General features: G+C 43.5%; 1 protein-coding gene across 1 annotated transcript; it reads right to left on the bottom strand.

Annotated features, from left to right (window-relative positions):
• Window positions 1-9,785: 9,785 nt before the first annotated feature.
• On the bottom strand, window positions 9,786-13,435 carry LOC108413166 (lysophosphatidic acid receptor 1-A-like). Its single transcript, XM_017685544.1, has 3 exons — window positions 12,853-13,435; window positions 11,525-11,939; window positions 9,786-10,366 (listed from the first exon to the last, which is right to left on the bottom strand). The coding sequence occupies exons 1-3, from the start codon at window positions 13,192-13,194 to the stop codon at window positions 10,140-10,142; spliced, it is 984 nt and encodes a 327-aa protein (XP_017541033.1). The 5' UTR covers window positions 13,195-13,435; the 3' UTR covers window positions 9,786-10,139.
• Window positions 13,436-19,711: the final 6,276 nt, after the last annotated feature.

The raw sequence follows: 19,711 nt of genomic DNA, 5'->3' as shown, positions 1-19,711 counted from the left end.
TAGTTCATTTTCTTGGAGTAATGTAAACGATTCCAGCCTATCTGGAGTGACTCTAATATTCTCAGGGTCTAGACTGGAATTATAAGCCACCAGGTTTGTGGAGTTTAACTGTGTGTTCAGAATTGTCTGTCTAATTTTTTCAATTTTATCACTAAAGAAATTCAGAAAATCATTGCTGCTATAGGCTGATGGCATCTGGGGTTCAGTGACTCTTTTGTTCTCTGTCAGTTTAGAAATTGTGCTAAATAGTAATCTGGGATTGTTCTTATTGTTTTCTATGAGAGAGGAGAGATAGGCTGAACGTGCTGCAGTAAGAGCTCTTCTATAGTCTATAAGGCTCTCCTTCCAGGCGGACTGGAACACTTCTAATTTAGTCAGACGCCATTTTCGCTCTAGTTGCCTGGCCGTCTGTTCGAGTGTGATCATTATACCACGGGGCGAGTTTTTTCTGCTGTACTATTTTGCTTTTTAATGGAGCTACACTGTCTAACGTAGATCGAAGAGTATCCTCTAAGAATTTGGTCATAGTATCTAACTCAGTAGGATCGGATGGACAGCTGCCTGAAGTTGATAACTGCGGGAGGTTTCTGATAAAGCTGCCAGCTGTGGAGGAAGTTATAGTCCTCTTAACCTGGTAGCATGGTGATGAGCGCATATTACCACTAAACTGGATTTTGTATGAGATTAAGTAATGGTCTGAGACGGCTGTGCTCTGGGGGAGAATGGCTAAGTTATCTAAGTCTACACCAAAGGTCAGTATTAAGTCTAGAGTGTGGTTGAGGTGGTGTGTGGGCCCATTTATAATTTGGGTGAATCCCATGGAGTCTATGATAGATATGAATGCCTTACTTAGTGTGTCGTGAGGGTTGTCGATGTGGATATTAAAATCTCCGACAATTAATATTTTATTTGAGAACGTTATTAGGCTTGATAGAAACTCAGAGAATTCCTGTAAGAACTGAGAATACGGACCGGGTGGCCTGTAAATTGTGATTAATAGAAATGAATGTTTATTTGTTCCTTGCTCAAGTATATTGAGTACAAGAACTTCAAAAGAAGAAAATGTAGGTCCTGCTTTCTGGTTCACGCCTAGAGCTTTAGCATGGATGGTTGCTATACCTCCACCCCGACCGCTTAAACGAGGGCTGTGTGCATAGCTGTAGCCTGCGGGAGTGGCTTCATTTAGACTAAGGTACTCATCGGGTCTAATCCACGTTTCTGTGAGGCACAGAGCATCAAAACCATGATCTGTAATAATTTCATTTACAATAATGGCTTTAGATGCCAGGGATCTAATATTAAGCAGGCCTAGTTTTAGACCAAAGGTGCGGTCGTTGTAAACTGGTGTAACTGGTCTGATATGAATGAGGTTACTAAGGCAAACGTTTCGAGGCTTTTTGATGTGTTGTTTTATTCGGGGAACAGACACAGTCTCAATTGTATTTATACAATAAGCAATAAGCAGTGGCTCTACTCCGAGCCTCTCACGAATCGCCAATCTTCTCACCCTATCTTTAAGGGAGAGCCCGGCGACCCTGCGGAGAAAGCTCATTTCAGCCGCTTGTATCCATGATCTCGTTCTTTCGGTCAGTACCCAAAGCTCATGACCATAGATGAGAGTCGGAATGTAGATTGACCGGTAAATTGACAGCTTCGCCTTCTGGCTCAGCTCTCTCTTCACCATGATGGACTGATATAGGGTCTGCATTACTGCAGACGCCACACCAATCCGCCTGTCAACCTCTCGCTCCATGCTTCCTTCACTCGTGAACAAAATCCCAAGATGTGAAATCCTGAGGCCACCATACTGGACACCCTCTGCCACTTGGCTGTTCCGAGAAATACTGTCCATAAAAGTTATGAACAGAATCGGTGACAAGGGACAGCCCTGGCAGAGTCCAACCCTGACTGGGAACCAATTCGACTTACTGCCGGCTATAAGAACCAAGCTCCTGCTCCGTTTGTACAGGGACTGAATGGCCCGTAACAACAACAAGCCCCTCACCCCGTACTCCTGGAGCACTGCCCACAGGATCCCCCCGAGGGACGCGGTCGAATGCCTTCTCCAAATCCACAAAACACATGCAGACTGGTTGGGCAAACTCCCATGCACCCTCCAGGACCCTGATGAAGATAAAAAGCTGGTCCAGTGTTCCACGACCTGGGCGAAACCTGCATTGTTCCTCTTGTAGCTGAGAGTCAACTATCTTCTCCAGTACCCCTGCATAGACCTTACCGGGTAGGCTGAGAAGTGTAATCCCCCGATAGTTGGAACACATCCTCCGGTCCCCTTTCTTAAAAAGCAGGACCACCACCCCGGTCTGCCATTCCAGGGGGACCGCCCCAGATGTCCACGCGATGTTGCAGAGATGTGTCAGCCAAGACAGCCCTACAACATCCAGAGCCCTCAGGAATTCCAGGCAGATCTCATCCATCCCCGGGGCTCTGCCACCAAGGAGTTTTCCAACCACCTTGGCTACCTCAGCCCAAGTGATGGGCGGACCCTCGCTCGGATCTCCAAGCTCTGCCTCCTCTAGGGAAGGATCGTTGGTGGGATCGAGAAGATCCTTGAAGTATTCCTTCCACCGTCCAATGACGTCCCCAGTCGAAGTCAGCAGCCCCCCAGCCCCACTGTATACAGTGTTGGTCGGGAACCGTTTTCCTCTCCTGAGGCACCTGACAGCTTGCCAGAACCTTCTCGATGCCTGTCAATAGTCTTTCTCCATGGCCTCGCCAAACTCCTCCCACACCCAAGTTTTTGCCTCAGCAACCACCAAAGCCGCGACCCGCTTGGCTCTTCGGTACCCATCTTTTGCCTCCAGAGTCCCACAAACCAACCAGGCCTGATGGGACTCTTTCTTCAGCTTGACGGCTTCCTTTACCCAACGTGTCCACCAATGGGTTCGGGGATTGCCGCCACAACAGGCACCTACGACCTTGCGGCCACAGCTCTGATCCACTGCATCGACAATGGAGGCATGGAACAGGGCCCACTCAGACTCAATGTCACCGGCGTCCCTCAGTATACGGTCGAAGCTTTGTCGGATGTGGGAGTTAAAGATCTTTCTGGTAGGTTCCTCTGCCAGACATTCCCAACAAACCCTCACAACTTGTTTGGGTCTGCCAGGTCTGTCCATTATTTTCATCCACCATCTGATCCAACTCACCACTAGGTGGTGGTCGGTTGACAGCTCCACTCCTCTTTTCACCCATGTGTCCAAAACACGTGGTCGCAAATCCGATGACTCAACTATGAAGTCGATCAATGAACTGTGGCCTAAGGTGTCCTGATGCCATGTGCACTTATGCACACCTTTGTGTTCGAACATGGTGTTTGTTATGGACAGACTGTGGCGAGCACAGAACTCCAATAACAAAACACCACTCGGGTTCAGATCGGAGAGACCATTCCTCCCAATAACAGCCTTCCAGGTCTCACTGTCATTGCCCACATGAGCGTTGAAGTCACCCAGTAAGATAATGGAGTCCCCACAGGGAGTACTTTCCAGTACCCCCTCCAGGGTCTCCAAGAAGGTCAGGTACTCCGAACTGCCATTTGGTGCATAAGCACAGACAACAGTCAGAGCCCGTTCCCTGACCTAAAGGCGCAGGGAAATAAGCCTCTCATCCACCGGAGAAAACCCCAATGTACAGGCGCTGAGCCAGGGAGCTATGAGAAAGTCCGCTCCTGCCCGACGCCTCTCACCCTGGACAATTCCAGAGTGGAATAAAGTCCAACCCCTCTCGAGAGAGTCTGTTCCAGAGCCCCTGCCATGTGTTGAGGTGAGCCCAACTATATCTAATTGGTAGCTCTCAACCTCATACACCAGCTTGGGCTCTTTCCCTGCCAAACAGGTCACGTTCCATGTTTCGAGAGCTGTACTCTAATGTAAAAAGGGTAATTAAGTCAAAAAGATTAAAAAGCATTCTTGCAAAAGGTTAAAGAAAAATTAAAAACCAAACTTCAGCTGATGGTTTTTTTGAGGAAGGAGAAAACGTTCATTCCAAGTTCCAAGTTCCAAGTGACAAGTCGGCTCCCAGATCACCAAAATGCGTAGAATCACACAATACGTCACTTTTTATATTTTTTCCAAATGGGCTCATTGCCCCTCCCTGGGGTGATTTCTTCACACCTCCTCTCTGAACGTCCTAGGGTTCCCATTGGCTATCATTATATTCGCTATATTAAATTTACTTTTTGACAACTATATGCTTTGTCTGACAAGGACCATTTTTTATGACTCTCCATATTGGGCCTTCTTGACCTCAAGCTGGGCATCTTCTTAAATGTTTGAGTTACAACCTGTTCTTGCTCACTGCTTATCTATTTCTTCATTAAAGGTTAGCTTGTTTTTAATGAACAGGCATTACTTCTTATAAGCAGTTGTCCGCTTATCTCTCAAGGCTTTCTAACAGGGCCTGGCACGGACACCCTCTCGCCTGGAAGAATTAGGCCTAACTTTTCCCATCTTAAGCCTGCCAACCTTAGTTAAAATTACTCTATATTTTATTTTAATAATTTCTAAATGAATGATTGCTGCAAACCTTTTATTAATGATGACTCAAGGACATATTTTATCAATAATTCCCTCAACTGTTTGGTGAGTGTTTGTCATGTTCTGACCATAAAGACCATGACCATGTTCTGACTGAGAGCGCGTCACTGCGAGCGACTGAGAGCACATCACTGCGGCAACGCTTTGTGCTATAAGCTCCTAAATCAACCAAAAGCGGTAAGTAGCTGAAATATCAGGCTTCTGCTGGTTGTATCGTCTGCTCAGAGTGTGGCCTGTTTAGCCTAACGCCCTTTTCCGCCTCTAGTGATAATGATAGTGGCTGTGTTTGTGCTAAGTGCCAGCTAGTTAGCTCTCTGGTGGAGAAGGTGGACCAGCTAGAGGTGCATCCAGGGGTTATTAAAGGACAAACAGCAAGATTCAGTATTAGCAGCTCTGGGTGCCCTAGGGGAGAGTTAGCACCCCCTCGACTCCGGCGTTGGAGCCCTTACAGCGGGGCGAATGGGTGACGAAAGCTAAGGCTAATGCTAACGCTGAGGCCAAAGCTAGCCCACCAGAACACCACACTCCTCCCATTCGCGTGTCAAACAGGTTTCCCCGCTCAGTGAAGCACCCACTGTGAAGCCTGTTAAAAGCACTCTGGTCATAGGAGACTCGATTGTCCGACACATGAAATTAGCTACTCCTTTAGGGGCACCAGCAGTAACAGTTAGATGTCTATCAGGAGCCATAACTAAGAGATAATTAAGGCTAACATTAGAGAGGTGATTAAACAGGCCCAGACGATGTCCGATGCCGTAATCTGCTCTGGCCAGATCCCAGTGCGGCGCAGCGCTGAAGCCTACAGCAGGCTTTCGGTGTTGAACTGCTGGATGTCCAAGTGGTGTTCCGAAAATCAAGTGGGCTTTGTAGACAATTGGTTGCGTTTTGAGGGCAAGCCTGGTCTTATAGGTAGGGATGGTGTCCACCCCACGTGGGAGGGTGCTGCCTTACTTTCGTGCAGCACAGCTCATAGTCTCTTAGTTAGTCGGCAGAGTAGTGTAAACAGCTGCTGACAGTCCAGAGCCGGGACCAGGCCGCAGACAGACAGGCTAAACCGACCGTCTGCCATCCGCCTTGAGGTGTCACCCAAGATCAGCTTTATAGAGACTGTGTCTTTGCCCCAAATTAAAACTAAATTTAATCACAGAAAAACTCGATCAGTCCGTTTAAATAACCTAATCAGCATATATCCATGTTCTGATGATAGCACTAATACCTTAGATCTAAAACTTGGACTATTCAATATAAGATCACTAAACTCTAAAGCAGTCGTCGTAAATGAAATTATAAGCGATCATAAATTTGACTTTTTTTGTCTTACTGAAACGGGTTAGACCAGATGAATATTCAGCTTTAAATTAAGCCACGCCTGCAGGCTATAATTATGCACATAGGCAAAGATTATCAGGCAAGAGAGGTGGAGTCTGTATAGTATACCAAAATATTCTCAATATCAGTCAGAAACAATGCGACACTTTTACTTCCTTTGAGGTCCTTTCTATTCACGTTACAAATCCGGTCACAAAAAAGAAGACGTTTTCATTATTTAACATTTACAGGCCACCAGGGGGCGACTCTGAATTTATAAAAGAATTTAGTGACTTCGCTGCAAACCTGGCTGTGTGCAACAATGAAGTAATAATTGTAGGAGATTTTAATATTCACTTTGAGAAGGTAGACGACCCATTAAAAAGGCATTTACCTCAATCCTAGACTAAATGCAGCAGGGCCTACACATGACTGTAGTCATACATTAGATTTAGTTTTGACACTAGGTCTTAACATAGACATCCTACCGCAAACCACAGCGATCTCCAACCATTACCTAATTTCATATGAGCTACGACTTAGCCAAAATATATATACGTCCCCTTGTTATTCAACAAAGCGCTCAATAAAACCTTCTACTGCCCTACAATTTATAGAAAATCTCCCAGAGTTGTCAACCCCAGTCTCCACTGCATCAGACCCAATGGAACTAGATTTACTAACCGATTATTTAGAAAATACCGTCAGATCCACTTTAGAAAATGTGGCACCACTTAAAATAAAAAGAATAAGGCAGAAAAAGCCCCGTGGTACAACGATAAAACCCGGACCTTAAAACAAACAGCTCGGAAATTAGAGCGGAAATGGCGTCAAACCAAACTGGAAGTGTTCCACTCTGCCTGGAAGGACGGCCTTATAGAGGATAGAAATGCCCTCACTGAAGCTCGCTCAGCATATCTGGCCTCGCTGATCGAGAATAATAAGTAGAATCCTAGAGTTCTGTTTAATCTGATTTCCCAAATCACAAAAAATCAGGCAGGTACTGAACCAGAAATTCCAGCAACTCTCACCAGTGAAGTTTTTATGGACTTCTTTAATAATAAAATTGAAAATATTAGACAACAAATTCAATCCACAGTATTAAATCCAACTTGGCTGTCATCTGACTTGGCTGATATAAAACAAAACACAGCTGTAGAAAAGAGCCTGGAAACTTTTCACCCACTCCCACAGCTGGAGCTAGAGAAGATTATCTCCTCTGCAAATTGCACAACCTGCACACTCGATGCAATTCCATCAAAATTACTCAAAGAAGTACTGCCAGTTATTATAAACCCTCTTTTAACTATAGTAAACAGTTATCAAACCCCTGATCAAGAAACCAAATCTTGATGTCACCATTTTGTCTACTTACAGGCCTGTTTCTAACTTACTGTTTATATCAAATATCTTAGAAAAAGCTGTGGCCCAACAACTTAGTTCATATCTACACAAGAACCATATATATGAAAAATTTCAGTCTGGATTCAGGCCACACCACAGCACTGAGATGGTTCAGATCTTACCTATCAGAACGTTATCATTTCATCAGTGTAAACAATTTAACTTCCAATTATTCAAAAGTAAGATTTGGAGTTCCGCAAGGCTCTATATTAGGACCATTATTATTTACACTATACATGTTACCGTTAGGCACAGTTATAAGTAACCATAGCGTAAACTTTCAATGTTATGCAGACAATACTCAACTGTACATATCAGCCAAGGCTGATGACCAATACAGGTTAAAGAAAACGGAGGACTGTGTAAAAGACGTGAAAGGCTGGATGTCACGCAACTTCCTCCTATTAAACAGTAACAAAACAGAGGTTCTCCTTCTGGGTCCAAAATTAGCAAGAAGTAAATTACCAGATTTAATCTTAAATCTCGCCGACTTTCCAGCCACACCTGGATCAGCAGCAAGAAATCTCGGCGTTATAATAGATTCAGATTTATCATTCGATCAACACACAGGCGGCATCACTAGGACAGCTTTTCTACATCTTCACAACATCGCCAAGATCAGAAATGCCCTGTCCCTGCGTGATGCGGAAACACTAGTACACGCCTTTATTACTTCCAGGCTAGACTACTGTAACGCACTACTGTCAGGATGTACGAGCAGGAGTTTAAACAAACTCCAACTAGTCCAAAACGCCGCAGCCAGGGTCCTCACTAAAACTAGAACATCTGATCATATCAGTCCAGTGCTATCATCACTTCATTGGCTGCCTGTTAAATTCCGTATTGATTATAAAATCCTTTTATTGACGTATAAAGCCCTACATGGTCTCGCTCCTGAGTACCTGCAAGACGTTATTTCTCATTATGAGCCATCACGACCACTCAGATCCCAGAGCGCTGGCTTATTAATAGTCCCCAGAATTCCTAAGGCTGCAGCTGGGGGAAGAGCTTTTTCTTATAAAGCCCCCAAACTCTGGAATGACCTTCCAGAAACTGTTCAGGACTCAAACACAGTCTCAATCTTTAAGACTAGGCTGAAAACTCACTTGTTCAGTTTAGCTTTTGGTAGCTAATGTTCCCCCTAGATAAAGGCAGCAGATCCAGGGGTCCATGGACACAGGGAATTATAGTAAACTGTAAACATTTTTACATACAGTTTTTACATTCTTGTTAAAACTTTCTTTTCTGAAATTCTGTGAAGCTGCTTTGTGACAACATCCGTTGTAAAAAGCGCTATACAAATAAATTTGATTTGATTTGATAAAGGATAGTTTAAAACGGCGATTAACCACCAAGGAGCAAAACTCAGCCTTCAAACTTTAAAGTAATAATGATTTGACCTTTATTGAGATATGTATCTATCAACTGTATCTGTTTACCTCTGGTATTTACCAGTAAGAGATTAATAAGAAGAGTCAACTGCTTAACTCATGAGGAAGTCTATGTAAATAGTTTAAAAATCTGTTAAACATTGGTCCTCATTCCTCAACTATTCCTAAGAAGAATTTCTTCTTAACACCCACTTATGCCGTTTTGATGAATATCCTGTCATTCACCGGGGTTCTCTTATGTGAGATTTGTTTTTAGGTAAGAACAGAATCTACACACACTCAAGAGCACAAAGCTGTGAGCAGTTCTGTGCTTTAAGAACACGTCATGAATCCGACAGAGACATTTCCTTAGGATCTTTCTTAAGAACATATTTAAGAACAAACACAGGAAGATCCTGGAGAATGAGGCCCAGTATTACCACAGACATGCTGGCTAACTTGGACCTTACTTAAAAATAGCTCATCAAAGTAACAATCATCAAGATTTCATTAATCATTACCACTGTATCATAACCACCTGGACGGGAACGCTGCGCTGGAAGTGATAAATTGGTTTTGTTTGGTTTGCATGTGCTTTGAGGCTATGAACCTACATTGGAATACTGCTTGGCACTCTTTAAGGCACCAATCACAAATTCTCTTAGACCTACCTCACTGTAGATTCTAGTTCGGAACCCAAGCCAAGAAGACCACCCCTCAACATCTGTGAAATTTGGTTATAATTGCGGTCAATCCATTCAATCTTAATACATGATGAATTTCATTTGCAAATAAATTAAATTATTGTACAAATCTGAAAACCCAACATTTGTTGTTCATTATCACTTAGTTATGAGTTGGCTTGACAAAGGCTTTGCTATTAAATTCCAGATGTTTGTTATGATGTTGGCTATTGCTATGGCATCCCAGGTGGTTTCTGATGTGTTGCAATGTCATCCCAGGTGGTCGCCAAAATGTTGCTAGGCCATTGTTATGTTATCCCAGGTAGTCATTGAAGTGTTACTTGGCCATTGCTATGGTATCCCAGGTGGCTGCTAGGCCATTGCTATGGTATCCCAGGTGGTCACTAAAGTGTTGCTAGGCCATTGCTATGGAATTCAAGATGGTTGCTGAGGTGTTGCAATGGTATCCCAGGTGGTTGCTGAGGTGTTGCTGTTGCTGCTATATATTGTTATATATGTTTGTACTGGGGTACGTTGCACTTGGCTGGGATGTTTCACTTCATGACCAGTGCAACTAAGGTAAGCACTAGATCACTGATGCCAGCCAGCAGCATGGTTGTATTTATTAGCCTGTTCATTCAGTGACTAGCACTCAGGATTTGTTGATGACAGTAAGCAGACCCAGTGGTTGTATGACATCTATGTGTAGTGCTTGAACAACAATGGCTATTGTAGTAGTCGGATTCTACAGAACGTGACAAATATCATAAGAAGCTCTAATTTTATGATGTTTTTTTTTTTTTATCTAGCAGTCTTGCTTAGTTCACCCTCTGCTGGTAGGCCACACAAAAGCAGCAGAAAATACATTTAAAAGTAGTACGAACATCCTGGTCCCGGTATGTGTAGATGATGGGGTTTACCAATGAGTTACAAGCCACCAGAGTTAAAATGAATGATTCAACCACCAGCAATTTCTGTGGAACATGATGCAGGCCGTCCAGCAACAGCAACAGCAAGGCTGGAGTCCAGCACAGAACAAAACATCCTGATTGAGAGAAAAATAAAAGACAGTGATGAATGCGTAGCGACATTTACAGAAGGTATTCAGTAATTAAAACTATAGATGCCAGAAAGAGTTCTTTGGAGCAATGCCACAGAAGAACCATCTATAGTTCTTTAAAGAAAACTCATTTGAATTGCCACACAACCTGGCCTGGGTGACAGAGATGTTTGACAGTGTAATCACCACAGTGGGAAAGAGAACTGACAGAGAACCAGACCAGTTTAGCCTTAAACAGCTTGCTAAATTATAAACACTGATCAGGTATAACATTCTGACCACCTCCTCATTTCTACGCTCATTATCCACTTTATCTCTGTTACCCTGTTCTTCAGTGGTCAGGACCCCCATGGACCCTCACAGAGCAGGTACTGTTTGGGTGGTGGGTCATTCTCAGCACTGCAGTAACACTGACGTGGTGGTGGTGTGTTAGTGTGTGTTGTGCTGGTACGAGTGGATCAGACACAGCAGTGCTGCTGGAGTTTTTAAACACTGTGTCCACTCACTGTCCACACTCCTACCTTGTCGGTCCACCTTGTAGATGTAAAGTCAGAGACGACAGCTCATCTGCTGCTGCACAGTGTGTGATGGTCATCCTCTAGTCCTTCATCAGTGCCCACAGGACGCTGCCCACAGGACGCTGCCCACAGGACGCTGATGGCTGGATATTTTTGGTTGGTGTACTATTCTCAGTCCAGCAGAGACACTGAGGTGTTTAAAAACACAGACAGCACTGCTGTGTCTGATCCACTCAGACCAGCACAACACACACCAACACACCACCACCACGTCAGTGTTACTGCAGTGCTGAGAATGACCCACTACCCAGGTAGTACCTGCTCTGTGGGGGTCCATGGGGGTCCTGACCACTGAAGAACAGGGTAACAGAGTATCAGAGAAACAGATGGACTACAGTCTGTAACTGTAGAACTACAGAGTGCAGCTATACAGTAAGTGGAGCTGATAAAGTGGACAGTGAGCGTAGAAACAAGGAGGTGGTCAGAATGTTACGAAATGACCCAAACTTGCTTGGAAAAAATTCTGGTTCCATTGACTTACATTAAAACTAAAGTATGTTTTCCCCTTTTCTTGTAAAGTCACTATTTTGGAGATACTAGGTTTTCTTCCAACAACAATACTTACCTAGTATGAGTAGCACAGTGTTCATCAGGCTGACCACGGTTCCTTTACTTTGGTCCCGTGAAGTGTGCTCCGTCATTCGTCTGCTTTTCTTCCACACGTACACACAGATGCACGTGTAGAGAATGACTACTATGAACATGATCAGCAGGCTCAGTATAGAGATGGTCAAGACATAGCTGCGACTGAATAATGGCAGCGTCTCGGAGCAGGAGCTCAGATCACATAGACAGTTCCATCCCATAACCGGCGACAGGCCAATCAGGATGGCCATGATCCAGACGGCAACGATAAGCAGGATGATGCGTTGGTTGGTCATTTTGCTGTGAAGCTGCATGGTGAAGATGGTCTGCTGCCTCTCCAGCGCGATGGCCATCAGGTTCATCAGGGACGCCATTAAACTGGTGTCAATCAAACCCTAGGGGAGTGGTTAATTTAGTAAAAGTGTCATTCAGACAACCCCCCCCTTACACCAAACGTAGTTAATAAGCTGAGGCATGTTTGGTGTCAGATGGTTTTTTTCTGTAGTTTTACACTAGAGCTACGAGGCTAATGTAGCTAAGTAGCGCAAGTTTTAGCCAACAGTTAGCATGGTGCTAATGTACGCCTAAAGCTGTGGAGGTAATCTCAGATAGACTTGCTTGTGGTTTCTAACTTTGTATGACACACGGTTATCTATTAACGTAGACTTAAGTACATTAGTGTAGCTAAAAACACTAGTAGCAATTTTGAAGCCTGAATTTTTCCCATGTTTATACATAATAGAATAGAATAGAAGTAGAATTTTATAGAATTTACAACCATTTGTCACTGTTTTGCACACTGTGAAATTAGACCTCTGCATTTAACCCCCCCGTGCAGTGAAACACCCACATACACACACACAGTAGTGAACACACACACTAGGGGGCAGTGAGCACACTTGCCCGGAGCGGTGGGCAGCCCTATCCCCAACACCCGGGGAGCAGTTGGCGGTTAGGTATCTTGCTCAAGGACACTTCAGTCATGGACTGTCACCCGAGGGGATCGAACAAGGGGATAATATTGAGTCACACAGTGTTAAAAAACACATAATCAAGTCTGTTGAGAGATGCTGAACTGTTGTGGTGATGTAGGCCTGCAGTCAGCACAGTGCCAATTCTATAAGCCTCTATTACTTGTTAGCTGCATTTGCCTTATAATGAGATGCAAACTTCAGACACCAAACACGTCTTTTAGAAAACTGTAAATTTGATCACACTATCATTTTAAAATAATTGATCATACTTTTCTTTGTCTATTGGTCAAAATTAGGTAATTCATTGAACGTGAAAGTGCGAAACTGCAGCTACCTGTCGGAAGAACCACTGGCTTGTTGATACTGTTGAGGTCCAGACGCCAGACAGGCACGTTATGACAAGGTAAGAGATCCCAACGCACAGGTCAGTCACAGCCAGGTTCCCCAGCAAATAATAGAAAGGGTAATGTAACCGGCGGTTTATAACGATGGCCGTGAGAACCAAACCATTGAGGAAGATGATGGAGACACCAGTGAGCAACACACCGATGAAAAATCCCACTGATCTGTAGTGCTGCTCTTCTACGATTAGGTCCCTCCCACTCAAATTGTAGAAGAACATTGCTGTCTGGTTGTAATAGCATACAGGAACATTGGTGTTATCCATGCCGGCCATCCTGGCATTTGGGCTTGGTCAATGGCACAAAATGCACTCTGAATGCTCAGGAGCAGAGATTAGACGAGCAAGAGGGCATTGTTTCTGAAAAAAGTTGGTCCAATTTAACTTGGAAGCGATGATTGGGTGACCAGCACCGACTAGACTGTTTGATTTTATTGGACAGTTGGTTGAGTAACTGCAGTTAAATCTACAGTGATTTGACAGACCCCATTGTTCCCTGATAAAATGTTTCTGCCGTCAAAACCTGCGAGAAAGACCAAAGAAAAGCTGTAAATTCACATTGCCTGCACTGCTTCATGATAACTGACATGAACCTACATAAACATTTATAAAGGCTTATTCCATTCAGCTGGTGTCAAGTGACATCTGTGTTTTCTGACCGGGTTTCTCTCGACACTTTTTTTGGATGAAATGGCAAAGCACATTACACCAACTGACCTTATAGCTTAGTGTATGTCACAGTGACATAACGCTGATTATATGACAGCTTTAAATCTTAAAAATGATCAAAGATCTAAGAACCACAGAAAACTGGCAAAGCGACGTCGTATTATCAGCTTTACATCACTGTGATATAAAGTCTGTCCTTCACCCAAAATGTGTCAGGACAACCTAATGTTATCAAACGTCAATGGGAAACTACATATTTCTTTCATTTTTAAAGTAAAACGAGGATTCTGCATGCCACATAATCCCAAAGTATAACAGATCCCCCCCGATGCTTAACAGTGGGCACGGTGTACTTTTCATCAAATGCTGCTTCTTTTTTCTCTCCAAACTTACCTTGTTTAAGATTGTGGCCAAAAAGTTTAAACTTTACTTCGTCAGTCCACGGCACTCGTTTCCAAAATCCTTCACTAGATGTTATTTTGTGTACTTCAGTTAATCAAAGCCTAACAGTTTAATTCAGTTCTGAAATTTTAGAACTGAAAGGGTGCCCAAACTTTTGCACAATTACTTTTTTTATTTTCTAAAAAGGAAATAAAAAAACAGTAATATTTATAACTACTTTTCTAATATGTATATGTTACTATATATTACTAATATTTATTACTTCTTTTCTCTCCAAAAATTGAAAGAATGTGCAGTTTTGCCAGGGCTGCCCTTAACCTTCAACTTCAAGATTGGCTGCCAACAGAAAATGCAAAAGATGCATTTTGTAATAAGTGTTTATAAATGTTTATGTAGGTCTATGTTAATTAGTCACGAAGGGCTTATTAAGGTGTCATGCAGCCTTATGAGCACTGCTGTACAGTAAAGTGCCACCCTTTGAAATACTAAAGTGACTCACAGATCACAGCATGTTAATATCCCTGCACCTTATTCTCACTACCTCATGTCCAGAGTGAGTGCTGTGTTGGTGCTGCACTGTCCTGTCTGTCTAATGTCGTATTTATTGTTTTTAGCTTCATTTGTTGTTTGCACACGATGTCATTCACACGTTGTACTCTGTGTTCCTTGTTGCTCCGTGATGTTCCTGGAGGAACGGAATTTCACTCCACTGTGTACTGGAACAGCGATGGAATGACAGTAAAAGTCTCTGGACCTCTTGACTTGACTTGACTAAAGTCTACACATTCTGAACAATAATGCAGCTCATATGTGACATCATAGGAACTTTTAAAAAGCATAAAGCTGCTTTCTCTCAGTTCTGACCGATGACTAATCTCCCTCACTGTAAAACACAGCCTACGCATTAAAATGAACTTAAAAACATTTAAGAAATTGGGAAAATATACTTTAGGGTTAGGGTTAGTACACAGCACTGCTGTGTCTGATCCACTCAGACCAGCACAACACACACTAACACACCACCACCACGTCAGTGTTACTGCAGTGCTGAGAATGACCCACCACCCAAACAGTACCTGCTCTGTGAGGGTCCATGGGGGTCCTGACTACCGAAGAACAGGGTAAAAGAGTATCAGAGAAACAGATGGACTACAGTCTGTAACTGTAGAACTACAGAGAGCAGCTATACGGTCAGTGGAGCTGATAAAGTGGACAGTGAGTGGAGATATGAGGAGGTGGTCAGAATGAAGTTTTATGAAATGGACTCAGTGAAGTACACATACATATTGTATGTTTGAGTATGTTAAAATGAGGCCATTGTTTATCAGTAAATCAAAGGAGAATGTAAAATATATTCTAATCAACATTTAATATACTGACCTCATGTTGTAAAGTAGTGCTATAATATATTCCTGAGAGAATTCCTGAAAAAAGTAATGCAAGTTCCAGGTTCCTGAGACTGTAATCAGCTGTATTCCACACTGCCATGTTCACAGCAGCCTGTCTCCGATTTACTGAAACTCTTCTTTTCTCAACTACAAACCAGTTTTGAAAGTGAAGTGTATCAGGCTTGATAAAATGCTATATATGATATTGATGATATTGGGCTTTAATATACATCTAGCTGTTTGCTGTCTGAAAGTGTATCAGACGGCTCCCTGGGACTCACTGGAGCTCTGGCTGAAAAGGGGTCTGTGTGTGTCGATGGAGCCTGAGCGAGGGGGCCCTCTCCCAGGAGAGAGTTGGGCCTCTCTGTCTTTCTAGAATCTGAGGCCATAATAACGAAAACCAGACGTAAGCCACACCATAAGATCTTGTCACGTGTTAATGTATAGATTTTGCGTTGTGTGTGTGTGTAAATTTGCCTTAAAAGCTGAAGCATCTCAGACTTCAGGGAGAGATTCCACATTGGTCCTGGGTCTCTGCCACAAGGGCTTTTAGCGCCGTCTTTAATTTGAAATAAAGTTGTTCATGTTTAAATCCAGATAGTGTCTACAGAGCTTTCGTCATCCCACCTACACAACTGAGAATAAACAACAAAAGTAAATCTTACCCTGAGATCAACGGCAGAAACTTCAGCGCGAGGAACACGAGCCATTGCTGCAATCGGCTGCTTTGATCTTTCTGTCACTCCCCTTTGAGTTGCTTCATGTTAATGAGCTCCACCGAAACGCTGAGGCTTCCTCAGAGCGCCTAAAAGACACATTCTGCTGCAGCTGCCGCCTCCCCTTTGACGTGTTGTGTCATGTCACAGTGTATGTGAACCATGCCAACACGGACTGCTGCGCCTCACCCTATTCCTTCTACCTCGCCAGTCTGTCACATTTAAACACTTCAGATCATCTAACTCACTTAGCTTTAAGAAAAAGACCACACAAGCAAACACAACATGCAGCTTTTAAATGAGCGCTCTGTTTATTACAGTTAAAGATTTACTCAAAACCTTTATCACCCGTGTGAAAAAGTAATTGCCCTCTAAACCTAGTAACAGGTTGCGCCGCCCTCAGCAGCAACAACTGCAACCTGAGTCCTTTATGTCACTGTGGAGGAGTTCTGGTTCCACTCTTCTTCGCCGAACTGTTTTAATTCAACTGCACTGGAGGGTTTTCAAGTGTGAACTGACCGTTTAAGGTCTCGCCACAGCATCTCAATGGGATTCAAGTCAGGACTTTGACTCGACCACTTTCTTCTGAGCAGTTCAGAGGTGGACTTGCTCATGTGCTTTGGATCATTCTTCTGCTGCATAACCCAAGTATGCTTGAGCTTTAGGTCATGAACTACCTGATGGACATTCTCCTTCGGGATTTTCTGATAGAGAGCAGAATTCATGGTTCCATCAATTATGACAAGTCATCCGGGTCCTGCAGAAGCACTGCAGCCCCAGGTCATCACACTACCACCACCATGTTTCACTGTTGGTATGATGTTCTTATGGTGGAATACGCCAGAGATAAAGTCACCCATGTCCTCCAAAAAGTTCCACCTTCGACTTATCAGTCCACAGAATATTATCCCATCATGTCATGTAAATGCTTTCAGCAGTGGTTTTGCACCTTGCGACTCTCCCATGGTGCCATTTTTGCCCAGTGTCTTTCTTATTCTGGAATTGTGTACATTGACCTTAACTGAGGCAAGTGAGGCCTGCAGTTCTTTAGATGTTCCTGGATGAGTCGTCACTGTGCTCTTGGTGAAATTTTGGTAGGCCGACCACTCCTGAGAAGGTTTACCAATGTCCAAAGTTTTCTCCATTTGAGGATAATGGCATTCACTGTGGTTCGCTGGAGTCCCAGAGCCTCAGCAATGGCTTTGTAACCCTTTCCAGACTGGCAGATTTCAATGACATGGGACAAATATGCAAAAAACAAAGGAAATAAAGCTATGTCAGCGCTAATACTGTGCTAATGCTATACTAAAGCTATGTCAGCGCTAATACTGTGCTAATGCTATACTAAAGCTATGTCAGTGCTAATACTGTGCTAATGCTATACTAAAGCTATGTCAGTGCTAATACTGTGCTAATGCTATACTAAAGCTATGTCAGTGCATTTCCTCCCATCATCACACAATGTTGCCTCATTTCAACGTACTCCAAAAGGACCCCTGGAAATTAACTGAATGTTTTATAGACAACTGCTCTCAGTGTGCAATAGAAGGGTAATGAAATTAAATGTTGAGTCTATTCAGCCTGAAAGAATCATTGACATAGCTTTAGTATAGCATTAGCACAGTATTAGCGCTGACATAGCTTTACAGCTGAACTCATTCAGCCAGTATTAAACCTGCTATAACTGCTCTTATAACTGTATTAATCTATAACTGCTCTAACCTGCAGCTTCAATCCATTGTCAGGTTTGAAATGCCAGTCAAAAGTTTGGACACACCAGCTCATCGAAGATTTTCCTAATTTTTTTATAGTGATGCTTTTACAGCTATGAAATGACACAAATGGAATCATGAGACCAAAAATGATTTTAGATTTTAAAATCTTCTTCTTCTTTCGGCTGCTCCCTTTAGGGGTGGCCACAGCGGATCATCTGCCTCCATCTTGCCCTATCCACTGCCTCCTCTACTTTCACACCAACCATCTCCATGTCCACCTTCACTACATCCATAAACCTTCTCTGAGGTCTACCGCTTCTCCTTCTACCCGGCAGCTCCATCTCCAACATTCTTTGACCAATATATCCACTATTCCTCCTCAACACATGTCCAAACCATCTCAACCTGGCCTCTCTGGCTTTATCTCCAAACTGCACCACCTTCACTGTTCCTCTGATCTGCTCATTTCTAATCTTGTCCATCCTTGTCACTCCCAACGAAAATCTCAGCATCTTCATCTCTGCCACCTCCAGCTCAGCCTCCTGTCTTTTAGACAGAGCCACAGTCTCCAAACCATACATCATAGCAGGACGTACTGCTGTCTTGTAAACCTTCCCTTTCACTCTTCTGAAAATACGTGTTCACCACAGCCATTTCCATTATCTACAAAATCTACAACCATCTGATCTTCCGCATTCCTGTCTTTCACACCATACATACCCAGCACCTCTTCATCCCCCCTGTTCCCTTCACCAACATGTCCATGATGATGGTGATTTTAGATTTTTAAATATTTTTTAAAAATGTCATTAATTTTGTGTAGAGTTTTGCAGAAGCCAGAAAACTGAAAGCACCCTTTTACTGATTTAGATGGAATGGAATGGGAGATGGAATTAGTTTTATTCTATCCGTTTGTACATAAACAGGGAATGTGGACATTTCCAGAGTGTGGCTAACGACTCCGGCAGATCTGACTATGACAGCTTAACTAACAGGAGAAAACCAGAAGGACACACAGACACGGCAGCACTCTGAGACAGTCTGGCATCCCTCCGCTCCACCGTACACCAACCTGAGTGACCGCGTGCGAGCAGCGGGACGACGGCACCAGCGTCTCAGTTTACTATAATTCCCTGTGTCCATGGACCCCTGGATCTGCTGCCTTTATCTAGGGGGAACATTAGCTACCAAAAGCTAAACTGAACAAGTGAGTTTTCAGCCTAGTCTTAAAGATTGAGACTGTGTCTGAGTCCCGAACAGTTTCTGGAAGATCATTCCAGAGTTTGGGGGCTTTATAAGAAAAAGCTCTTCCCCCAGCTGCAGCGTTAGGAATTCTGGGGACTATTAATAAGCCAGCGCTCTGGGATCTGAGTGGGCGTGATGGCTCATAATGAGAAATAAGGTCTTGCAGGTACTCAGGAGCGAGACCATGTAGGGCTTTATAAGTCAATAAAAGGATTTTATAATCAATACGGAACTTAATAGGCAGCCAGTGAAGTGATGACAGCGCTGGACTGATATGATCAGATGTTCTAGTTTTAGTGAGGACCCTGGCTGCGGCGTTTTGGACTAGTTGGAGTTTGTTTAAACTCCTGCTCGTGCATCCTGACAGTAGCGCGTTACAGTAGTCTAGCCTGGAAGTAATAAAGGCGTGTACTAGTGTTTCTGCATCACGCAGGGACAGGGCATTTCTGATCTTGGCGATGTTGTGAAGATGTAGAAAAGCTGTCCTAGTGATGCCGCCTGTGTGTTGATCGAATGATAAATCTGAATCTATTATAACGCCGAGATTTTTTGCTGCTAGTCCAGGTGCGGCTGGAAAGTCGGCGAGATTTAAGATTAAATCTGGTGATTTACTTCTGGCTAATTTTGGACCCAGAAGGAGAACCTCTGTTTTGTTACT

The sequence above is a fragment of the Pygocentrus nattereri genome, chromosome 12 (genome assembly GCF_015220715.1).
Source record: "Pygocentrus nattereri isolate fPygNat1 chromosome 12, fPygNat1.pri, whole genome shotgun sequence".
Taxonomy (NCBI): Eukaryota; Metazoa; Chordata; class Actinopteri; order Characiformes; family Serrasalmidae; genus Pygocentrus; species Pygocentrus nattereri.
Note: the sequence above shows the minus strand (reverse complement) of the source record. Positions and strands in the feature narration are given on the sequence as shown.

Coding starts and splice junctions, on each gene's coding strand:
- LOC108413166 (XM_017685544.1), bottom strand. CDS start 13,194: ATGGCCGGCATGGATAACACCAATGTTCCTGTATGCTATTACAACCAG. Junction 11,940..12,852: donor GCCAGTGGTTCTTCCGACAG/GTAGCTGCAGTT, acceptor CCACTCCCCTAG/GGTTTGATTGACACCAGTTT. Junction 10,367..11,524: donor CACTGTGCTACTCATACTAG/GTAAGTATTGTT, acceptor TCTCTCAATCAG/GATGTTTTGTTCTGTGCTGG.